General features: G+C 51.0%; 1 protein-coding gene and 1 pseudogene across 1 annotated transcript; one reads left to right on the top strand and one right to left on the bottom strand.

Annotated features, from left to right (window-relative positions):
• Positions 1–2,839: 2,839 nt before the first annotated feature.
• Positions 2,840–8,116, bottom strand: LOC102268724 (uncharacterized). The gene is made up of 3 exons (XM_070357343.1): positions 6,541–8,116; positions 5,836–5,898; positions 2,840–3,222 (listed from the first exon to the last, which is right to left on the bottom strand). Exons 1-3 carry the CDS (start codon positions 8,114–8,116, stop codon positions 2,840–2,842), a joined length of 2,022 nt encoding a protein of 673 aa, XP_070213444.1.
• A 1,750-nt stretch (positions 8,117–9,866) lies between these two features.
• On the top strand, positions 9,867–10,893 carry LOC102269008 (serine/threonine-protein kinase VRK2 pseudogene; annotated as a pseudogene).
• The last annotated feature ends 415 nt before the right edge of the window (positions 10,894–11,308 follow it).

The following is an 11,308-nucleotide window of genomic DNA, read 5'->3' as shown; positions in this document are numbered from 1 at the left end:
TCCCTTGACCTTCCAGCCTCTGCTTAAATATCTTCCCTGGTCAAACCCTCACTGACTCTTAACAACTGCCGTTCAATCTTTGGGTGGTGAATTACCAACGTCTTCATTACTGAGCCAAAATCTGCCTCCTCCTGGTCGTTCCCCTCCAAGTGCCTCCGTGCTAGAAGCTTTGCTGACTCATTGCCCTGGACTTTGTCCTTTGATATTCACTTCCTTTCAAGTGACCCATCTGTATGCTTTTCTCTCCAGGTCAACCACAAGCCCCTCAAGGACAGGAGAATATTTTCTATTTTAACCTCTACTCATTTCCACTCAGCATATATGCCATGTGATGTCTGTCTAGGTGACCAGGCCTCTGCCCCCAAGAGATGTCTGATCAATATGGATGGACTGAGAGTATCCACTGATTAGTTTCCACTCTGATTTTGGAGGACAGACAAGCCCCAAGGCTCTGGGCTTTGCTGACCCATAGCCTGCCCTTTAATCTGGCAGTTTCCCAGCTCACACCCACCTCCCAGCCTCTCGGTTCAAACGCAGAGACACAGATCTTACCCCTACTACAACCTTTGCTCTCACAGTTCTTGATATCTAAAGGTGCTGCTGAAATATCACCAGTTATCTTCCAGGAATATGTAACTACAGAAAAAGGGTTTATATATCACATAACCCTTGAGGCAAGATGCTCCCCAGAGACTGAGCAAGCTCTGAGCCTTGGTGTCCTCATCTCTGAAACAGGGAGGAAAAAGTCTACCTCATAGGTTTGCTATGAAGAGTTACTCAGACAACGCATGTAGTGTTGGGAGCATCACTGAAATGAATGGTGCCTACTCTCAGCTAACACCAAAATTATCAACACCACACCAGCAACTGTCAACTGTGACTATTTCAAATGCCTTCCCTCCAAAGAATTAGGCACATGCTTGTGTAATGGGTGTAGAGGGATGGGAGAAAAGCCTTCAAGTGACACTGGAATGACCACACTGCCACCAACTGTGGAGGCAGCTTCTCCAGTTAGCCAACGCTCTATCTCTAGAGAACAGGTCTTGGTTTCAGACTTACTGAACTGAGTTCCCCAAAACAGCCACTGCTGAGATCCCAGGAGCGAGATGATTTTGCCAGCGGTAGGTGTGCCAAGGAAAGGGCTTTGGCTGGCCCAGCGCCCCCACTCAGGGTAGGAGTCAGCGCACCCCTCAGGAACTGCCTCCATCCTGTCCCCTCCTCCAGGCTGCCCTCAGCCCCCAAGGGGCAGCTGTCTCCTGCTTCTCCCCCCACCAACAGCAGCTGGGCCAAAGGCAGCTGAGCAGAGGCGGGGAAGGGGCATGGTCATTTCTGCTGCTCTGGGCAGCCTTCCTCTGGCTGAACAGCTGTCAGATGGCTTCTGCATTACTGACTTGCTTCTGCATCCAAGTGGGCATCTGAAGCGAAGCTCCCTAGTCGGCTGGGGTCCACTGCCTCTCATCTTCCTTGAAAAATCCACCATTTCAAATACCACCAAAACACTCCAACAGAAATGTGTGATGTTGGAGATGGGTTCCAGGCAGGGAACCAAGTAGCTTCTGGAAAGGCACTAGCAAGTCCAAAACGGATGTGGCAGATTCTTCCCTATGTGTGCTCATTCTGGGCGGAACTATAAGAATAAAAGGACTTTGCCATCAAGCTGGGGAAGAAGGCAGAGCATCTTCCTGCCCTCACTTTGTAGACAGAGGAAGTGATCTGCCTGCGTCTCCCACGGGAGGTAGAGCACCATCCCCCTGCCCTGTGCTGCCAGAGGCGCTCACTGAGGTGCCACACCACCTGTCCTAGGGCGACCCACTGTCCAGGTTCGGCCAGCACTCAGGGACCTCCCAGGAAGCAGCACTTTCAGTGAGAAAGTCAGGAACATCCAGGGCAAACCCTGGGAGTTGGTCAACCTAGCCTGTCCCCAGAATAGCGAGTCTGGGCCGGAGGTCACCAGCCTCCCACCCTGCTCTCAATTTGGCTGCCCGTGGTAGCTGCAATGAACAGGGTAACATCTGACAGGAAAAGCAGCGGGGTGGGGAGGGTCAGGCTGCCATAAAAAGCCTCCCAAGGTGTCCTGCCCCATTTTCAGCAGCTTTGCTCCATCCTCTCAACAACCCCCTTTCCTCTCAACTCTGAGCCTCTGTACTTAGCAAGAGAAAATGAGGCGAGCAAAAAGATGGTTCTGGGGTTCCTTCCAGAGGGCCCATATCCGAGGATTCTGCTAACATCCCCAGGAACACAGAGCCTCCTGTGCTGCTCTACCTGAGCAAAGCTTCCTTGTGGCTCCGGAGCCGATGGGAAGCTGGCCATCCCATCCCCAAGGCCAAATGACACGGCTCCCTAAAGGTACTGAAGTCTACCGTAGGGAACCCTGAAACAGCCTCCTCTGGTTCCTGGCCTGTTTTCCAGAGTTGATTCCTTGCCTGACTGATGGATGTGGCAGGGAGTAAACCCCCTTGTCCCCTGACAGCCCGAGAAGGCACATCCAAGGGCAAGTCAGTTAGCTGCCTCAAGGACACAGGCTCTTGGGACCAGGGCAGCCTCTCCCAACAAGAACTGCTTTATTCCAGGGAATTCCCCCAGGGCTGTGTGAGAAGACAGCCCCCGCTGACCCCAGAGGCACCCTCAGGACCTTCCTGTTAGGCTGCTGCTAGTGCTGATACAAAAAAAAACAAACCCTCAGGAATGTTTCTCTTAGTCCAGCATAACCTCCTCCAGAAGACTCCATCCCTAAAGTCCCAGCCCAAGGATGAGAAGCATCTGTCGGTCCTGCTCCTCAGATAAAAACTTTGAGGGACCGCCTGGGAGGAGACTGACATGGAGAGACAGATAGGCAGAATCACGCTCTGTCCCCAGCTACAGACCCTGGAGGGTTCATGAAGCTCAACAACAGGCTGCCGTCCACGAGCCCGGCGCCGTGGTGGGGCCACCAGAGACTTCCTGCAGGGAGTGGAATCTGGAACAGACTCCACAGTCCGCCTGGCTTCTGGAGGAGAGGGGCCAGAGGACACCAGCTCCCCAGAGTCTCCATCCCGGGACCACGCTGCTGGGGGACAGCCTGAGGCCGGCCTCGCCTGTGCGTGTCCTGCAAGGAGAGTACCAGGCCCACCTCCGTGTCGCCCACTTCGAGTCCGGAGAAGACTGGCAGGCCCTGTTGCCGGCCGGAAAGCCTTCTCTTGCCGGCTTCTGGGGACAGCTCTGCTGCTGAGCAGGGCTGGAGAGCTGCAATTATGGAGACAGGATAAGAGCTATTTTGGGAAGGAGCCGTCGTGCTGCCAAGGCTTTTGACTTCCTAAACTAAAACAAGATGCACAAAGAAGAGGGTGAGGGTGAAGACCAACAGGGAGGGACTCTGTCAGAAGCATCCTATCCAGAATAAGGGGAAATATAACCCCTTCCCGGAGGTAGATTTGCATCAAGGGGGGATCAAGAGGCTGGCTGCTAAGCTCTCTGAGCCCTGGCTATGTGAAAGAGTAGTAACCTGACCACCTCCCCCACCGAATTCCCTGCTGACTCCCTCTCACCTAAGACCTCCCAAGAGCACTTCTTCAGTCTGTTGCATTTCTTTGGACCTTTGAGCACAGGTGATTTTGTATTGTTGTTGAAATATTTCCTGTCCATGTCTCATCTCCCCATCCAGACAGTAAGCCAAAGAACGTGCGTGTTGTGCGGCTTCGAAGGTTTCCCCAACAGTGCCTAGCAGAGTGCTAAGCTTCTAATAAAAATTGCTGATGGAAGGAAGGGAGGGATAAAGGCAGGAGAGAGAGAAGGAGTACTGTCTTGCATGGAGATAATCTAAAAGAAGCTGCTCCCACCCAGAGCTGAGCTCAGGGTAGAGGGCGAGATAAGCAGCATGGCAGAGGGGGTGGCAACCCCATTCCTGGCACCTCCCCTGCAGCTGTGCCGTTATCAGAGTTCAGGCTGTTCTGCCTCCCAATTTTATATACACATACATCTCATTTGTTTTCTATCTGCAGTCAACGGTCCATCCTGGGCTAGTCCACGAATGGGACCCATTACAGGCCATGCTGGGCTTTGGATAAGGGAGAGATAAGGCAAGAGAAAGAATAAAGGCAAGAGAGCTTGGACTGTCTTATCAGACATGGGTCAAGAAGAATGAAAGTACTTAGAGGAACAACACGCTGTGAAATCAGGACACTCTTTGCCAAATTCAGGACACGGGGCTGCCGAGAGCAGAGTTCACCTTGTCCCTTTCCAAGTTAAGGACTCAAATAGTGCGTAACCCAGAAAAGCAGCCCCTTTGTGGAGAGCCCTAGGCCAGAGAGGGGACAGCCAGTGGGGATGGATCCAACCTATGGCTCCCCAGACAGTCTTCCCACAGAGAACCTGGAAGGATTTGTCGTTTGCCAAAAGGTCTCTACTCTTTCTCTCCAGTGTTGCAGCGAGCTCTGGTGCCTTCGTGTGAATGTCTCTCTGGAGACGCCACCCCATAGGTGCCCAGGTTGGCAAGCGGAACACTTCAGCCCCTGCCTCTCTGCCAGGTACCCACATGCAAAGAACAACCTGCCCAACCACAGGGAGCACCTCTGTCTGTCTGCTTTCATATCTGCTTCCATGAAAGGGTGAGAGGGGGACTTGGATCAGGGGGAGCACAGGAAGACTGGAAGTAACTTCCCGGGGGCGTTCTTACCTCCTCATCTGTCATAATGGAGAGAGTAGAAGCCAGGCATTCCCAGGGGGCAGCAAATGGAATTCAGAGAGTGCCAACAGGAGGGGAAAAAGAGAATTTTACTAAAGACGTCCAGTGGACTTGGGCATAACCTGGCCCAAATTCCTTCCTAATCCAAAATGGCCCAAATAAAAACAGCTAGCATGTGTTTCCAGGCACAGTGAGCACTGTGCTTTACATGTAATAGCTTAGCGAGTCCTTGCAAGAACCTTCAAAGGAAGCCAATAATAGATGGGGGAACTAATGCCTGGAAAGGTAAAATGACTTACCCAAGGTCACAGTCAGAAAATAGAGAGACCAGGGGTCACACGCAGTAATATAGCTCGAGTCCTTATTCTAAAAACCTCTCCTTTGTGGAGCTTTGCTCCCTCTGAGGGGCAGAGCTGCTGGGGGGGACTGGGACTGCATCCCAGGGCTCTCCCCTCTCTAGAAATGTCTTCATCCAGAGCCCTGGCCTCCCTCACGCTCACAGGCTAGAGTCTGTTGTCCACAACACTTGAAGCAGGAATTCCTCGGCACTAAGATACTCGGTATTAAGATTGACCCCGGCCTTCCCTCCCACCAGAGAGGTCAAGAGCACAAAGTGAATAGGGGGTGGGCTCAGCTCCTGGGGGTTCTCCAGTTGGCTGAAGACCCACTGATGTTCTTAAAGGCTTTCACCTAGACATCCCTGGAGATCCTGCTTTGCCCACAGCCAGTAAGTACTTCCCCGGTCCTGGGGTAGGGGTCTTGAGGAGGGTTCTGAGGAAGCAGAGAGACACACAAGGAGACCCCTCAAGCTGCATTAGTTTGGAGTTAGTCCTGAGTAAGACCGTGATCAGGCAGTTTGTGTTAGTGGGGCTTTTGACATTTGCTTTTTAATCACACGATAGGTTAAGACCAGCTTGTCTGAAAGGCCATGGGCTTACATCATTCTCCATTCCCAACGTGACTACTTCCCATCAAAAGGAGACTCTTGAAAATGAAAAGAGATTCCAAATCCCAAAGGAATGACTCTAATGGTAGGATTTTAGGCAAGGTGAGGAGCTCCTCTGCCCCTGGGGTCAGAGCCCCGGCAGGCACCGTGCTGACAGGCCAAGCTTTGGGATTCAGAGGCCACCCTCCCACCTGTCCTCCTGCCCCCCAGCCCCCCAAAGAGGACCCACGGGAGGGAAAGCACAGACCTTTTAGCCACCAGAAGACACGATTGTACATTTCCTCAGAGACATCTGAAAGTAACAGAGATTGTTGCTTTTTTTTTCTCTCTGTGGGATGCGCCCCCCGCCCCTCACTACTTCACGGCTCCCTTCCTAGCTCTACTTTTCTCCACCCAAAGCTGCCCTCAGCCCTTGGCGCTCTCCCCAAGAGGCTCCTCCGACCTAAGACCAAATGCCGCGTTCCCGTCCTGCTGCCCCCCCTTCTCCCCCCCTCCCTCGTGCCCCCTCTCAGAAGCCTAAGTCCCAGCTCATTTACGCCCTACCTTCTCCACTTGGTTGCCAGAATATTTACCTGAGGACCTCTGTTCTCTTTACCAGCCCTCACCCAGCTCAGTTCTTCGTCTCCACCCCTGGGAAGTAGCTTCCCACCCTGCAGACCACTCTCTACTACCTTCCATTGAAAGGTTAAGCAGCGTTGCCTGGAAGAGTCAATGCCTGACGCCGGCCCAAGCATCGTCATCGGCGTCATTAGCTTGGAGCTCAGAGAAGCTGGTGGGGAAGGAAGGGAGCAGTGGGCTCAAGGATGGGTCTAGCTTTGGCACTGGTGGGAGGGCAGCTCTGAGGCCCAGAATGAGGAGGGGGACCTTTCTCCCACCCCGGCGTCCCACCTCACTAAATCGGGGCTGCGCCTGGGCAGTCCGCTTCCACACATACCCATGAAGAAAACACTAAACCTTTGAGTGGGGTGTCTGGAGGTGTGCTTGGGGGCCTGCGGCACTTCCCTCAATGGTGATGGGCTCGGAGACTCCTTTGGTGATGATAGTGGAGATGGACTTGCCTTCTCTCTCTGGAACATCAGATCCTCACAGAAAGGGCTGGTTTCCATTTCAAAAAATGGCAGTGAAGGGTCTGGGGGAGGAGGGGACTTGGGCTCGATATCAGGTGTTGTTGGCCGACTGTTGGGCATTTCACCGTCAGGGCTGAGTAAGGCCCACCACGTGGAGTCTGGCCCGTATCTCGGTAAGCACCGAGGGGGCAAGGGCCGAGGGGTCAGTTCCAGCTCTACGCGGACAGAGTGCTTTCTAGAAGAGGGCTCCGGAGGCCTGAGTGTGGGTCGTGGGAACTCATAGATACTGTCTGAGGGTTTTGCGATATATTGCTTGTATTCGGGCTCTGGAGTGGCCAAGACAGAAGATTTGCGGGGACTCTCAGATGCTGCTCGAGACGTCCTGCGGGAAGCTGACTGTGCCCCGGGGGAGATGGTGACCCTACGGCCACCCTCACTCTCTCCGCGCGCTGAGGGCTTCGTGCTGGGCTCCACTTCTGATGGTGTTAAAACCTTTGGGGAGAACTTGATTTCGTTGTACACAGAGGGCCTGTGGCCAGGCTCAGGCTCAGGGTGCATCGAAGCCTTGTGTCCACTGTTCAAATCTTTAAGGACAGAGAGTGTGAGGGATGATTCCAAGTTCACACTTCTACGCAAGGCCTTAGGTTCTGCATAAATTGAGTTCTGACGGCCCGTGTCAGATTCTGGCCCAGGAATTCTTCTCTGGGTTGACCGAGAGTCTGGATAGGTGCGGTTGCCGCCACGTTCTGGGCTAGGGGGTCTCCTTGGTGATCTGATATCCCCAGCAGTCACATTCTTTCGAATGGGCTCAGTTTGGACTGCTTCATCCTTTGGGCAAATCAAAGGCCTCCGGGGAACTCTGACCCCTTGTGGGTATTGGACCTTGGAGGGTGGCTCGTCTTCTAAGAGTGTGAAGTCATCCTTCTGGTCGACAAAACTCAACCGGCGAGAGGATTTGGCCTCTGGAATTAACGAGAAACGATTACTGATGTCGCGTCCTGGCCTGATCTCAACCCCTCTTCTAGTTGCTTCCTCTCTGGACGGACTGACATTCTGCTGCATCTGACCCGTGTAGAGCATCGACTCGCCCTGAGTCAGCTTTCGAGAAGGAGAGGCCTGGCGGGATGTATCAGTTCTGGATCGGGTCTCGGTTCGAGGGTTGGGTGCTCCAGAGGGGCCTGGCCCTGACTGAGGGGAGCTAGAGCGAAGGTAGTCTGATGATAAATGGAGAGCAGTGGCGTGCCCAGCTTCTGATCTTCGATGGCCTATTGGGATCGTGGAGGCTGGACCACTCCGCTGGCTCGAGGAGATAAGGTACCCCTGTCCCCGTTGAGGGGTCATGCTAGTAACCTCAGCCCCTTTCTGTGTTGAAACTGCTACCCTGGACCCAGTTTTATTTGTCTTGACCACATGATACGTTGTGCCTCTTTGGGTAGAGCCCATATTTTACCAGCTGGTTTGTATTCAGGGTCCTAAGAAAGCCTGAATATTTATCCTCAGTTTTAAAAGCTGCTGTTCTTGCACTCCCACAAAAGCGGCTGTTGTTCTCCAGGTGTCTCTACTAGTCCCCTTAGCTACCTGCCTGGTGATGTCATAAAGGAAGGAGCCTCCTATTAAATATTCTGGCATACAGACACAGTTCTTCAGACTCTCAAGCAGTAACGGCAACTGTGGATTGTCTTTCGTGTTGACACCACCAAAGCTTTGACCAAGTTCGTAGCAAATCCAGGATTTCCTGGTGTAGAATGAAGGCTCTAGATCCTCCCTTACTCTCCCCAGGTTCTAGGAACTCTCAGAGACTCATCCAGAGAGAAGGAACCAGTTTGAATATCCTACGAAGGCAGGGCTCCTCAAATCAATCCCACTGTGTTAGCCCCAATTTTAATAAGATGCAAGGTGCAAAACTGTCCCAATTTGGTTTGGAGCTGCACTGAATATAAGTCACAAAATAGAATCCCAGCTTTCTACAGGTTTTGGGGGTGGTTTGGTTGGCCGTGGGGTGAAAATCCAGGTTGCTCAAATCATAAATTCTCACACATTCTTGGCCCAGGAGTGCACGTAGGCTTGTAGGAGTCAGTCATTGGTTTCAATCACAAATGGCTATTTGTGTACCTTGGACAAGTTACTTGACTCGCCTGAGACTTGGCTTCTTCATCCGGAAACCACTGCCTGGTAGATGAATGTCACACAATACATGGTACTCCTTTCTCACAAGCCCCTCCTCTCAGCTATCCTGATCAGCTTGACTCCAGTCCTTTCTTCATTTGAAGAAAGACTTTCCACCTTGGATGACCATTTATTTATTCATATTTATTTCTGGTGGCCCTGGGTCTTCGCTGCCACCTGTGGGCTTTCTCTAGTTGCAGCGAGTTGTAGCTACGCTCTCCTTGCAGTGCGTGGGCTTCTCACTGTGGTGGCTTCTCTTGTTGGGGAGCGCAGTCTTCAATAGTTGTGGTGCCTGGGCTCAGCTGCTCCACAGCATGTGGGACCTTCCTGAGGCAGGGCTCAAACTCATGTCCCCTCCACTGGCAGATGGATTCTTAATCACCAGGGAAGTCCTTGGATGATCGCTTTGGATAAGAGAGAAACACAGTCATCTTTCTCTCCCTTTCGCATGCTGGTTCTCTCTCTCCCTCTCTGAGACAGAGCCCACGGTATCCAGCATTCCACTGTTGACTCTGAAGGGTCATGACAGTTATTGGATGTTTAGGATCACAGTTTCTGGATCTTTATATTCAGAATTGATTAGAGACATAAAGTCAAAATTTAAATTTTTTTGTTGTTGTTGCCACGCTGTGGGTCTTGCAGGATCTCAGTTCCCTGACCAGGGATTGAACCCAGGCAGTGGCATTGAAAGCACCAAATCCTAATCACTGGACCACCAGGGAATTCCCCAAACCAAAAAAAACACGTTTTTACGTATCAGGTATCTCAATAGATTGAGAAACTTTGAGCTAGTCACATAGGTCTCAAGAATATAAAATTCTGGTCCTCAAACTTGCCAGGCCCCTGGAGCTGGGGGCCCAAGGGACTGCTTGGCCCTCTCTCACTCCTGAGTCCCGGGTCCTTCTCTCACTTCCGGTCCCTGCTGCCTGCCTGTGCCCCAGACTCAGGGAGGAGCTGCACCGGAGTGAGACACCATGCTCTGCCCTGGTGCCTGCTTCCGTGGTTGAAGTGATGCCACCAAGAAGAAATGGGAGATACAAATGCCTGTTCCACTTTCAAAAGGCAAGGTTCTGTATGACATAGAAGGAGAACAATGGGTACTGAGTAAAATGACTGGCTCTGGAGAATTTGGTTTGCTATATTTCACTTTCCCCACAAAGAAATTGGGCTTCCCAGGTGGCTCAGTGTGTAAAGAATCCACCTGCAATGCAGGAGACACAGGAGACATCAGTTTGATCCCTGGGTTGGGAAAAGCCCCTGGAGGAGGGCATGGCAACCCACTCCAGTATTCTTGCCTGGAGAATCCCATGGACAGAGAAGCCTGGCAGGCTATGGTCCATAGGGTCTCAAAGAGTCAGACACAATTGAAGCGACTGAGCGTGTATGCACAAGTAAACCAGATACAGGATATACATAATAAAAGCAGAATATCAAGAAAATGGCTATTATAAGAATTTAAATTTTTTCAAGAGCTCCCCCCAAAATACTATCAAAAGGTGGATAGAACCAAACTACATCCTTATTTAAAAGGAATTCCTCTTTTTACAGATCTGGTATTATGGAATTCAAGGGAAGAAGTTACAGATTTATGGTAATGGAAAGACTGTGCTCTGTGCTTAGTCACTCAGTCGTGTCCAACTCTTTACAACCCTATGGACTGTAGCCCCCCAGGCTCCTCTGTCCATGGGATTCTCCAGGCAAGAGTACTGGAATGGGTAGCCATGCCCTCCTCCAGGGGAAGTGGACTCATAGAAGATCTCAGACTAAAATGGTACTTTAAAAAAGGCAACTGTCTTGCAGCTAGGTATCCAAATGTTGGATATACTGGAAAATATACATGAAGATGAATATGCTCACAGTGATACAAAAGCAGTGAATCTACTTCCGGGTTACAGAAATCCAGATAGGGTTTATCTTACAGATTATGGCTTTTCCTACAGGTATTGTCCCACTGAGAACCACAAACAGTATCTGGAAAATCCTAATAAAGGCCATAATGGACTTAAGAGTTTATCAACTTGGATGCTCACAAAGGAACAGGTGAAATAGCCTAGTACTTGGCGTACACTCATAACTCACCATATGATGAATATGAGGAAAAGACAAACTATCAGTGCTCAAGACAGTTCTGAACGCAAGTGGAATGAATACCTTTAAGGTCACTGGAATTTTCCACTAGAGGAGAGGGTGTAACTGCATACTCCAAACAGTCAAAAAATTGACTCATGAAAGGCTGCCCAAAGCAAGTTAATCAAATGCAAAATAGGTTAATGGAAAAAAGTCCACAGTGAGAGAAGTGCTGAATCCTGTGAAACATGGAGAAAAGAGCAAAAGAGAAGCTGATTGGACTGCTTAATAATGAAACAGCTCAGGAAAGACAAAAATATGGTGAATCTCAAGAACTGTTGAAGTAAAAACTTCTCCAAAAAATCCAGCTGTATACAATTCCCAAACTCATTTTATGAACTC

Source organism: Bos mutus, chromosome 19 (assembly GCF_027580195.1).
Source record: "Bos mutus isolate GX-2022 chromosome 19, NWIPB_WYAK_1.1, whole genome shotgun sequence".
Classification (NCBI taxonomy): Eukaryota; Metazoa; Chordata; class Mammalia; order Artiodactyla; family Bovidae; genus Bos; species Bos mutus.
The sequence above is the reverse complement of the archived record's forward strand: the minus strand, read 5'-3'. Positions and strand labels throughout refer to the sequence as shown.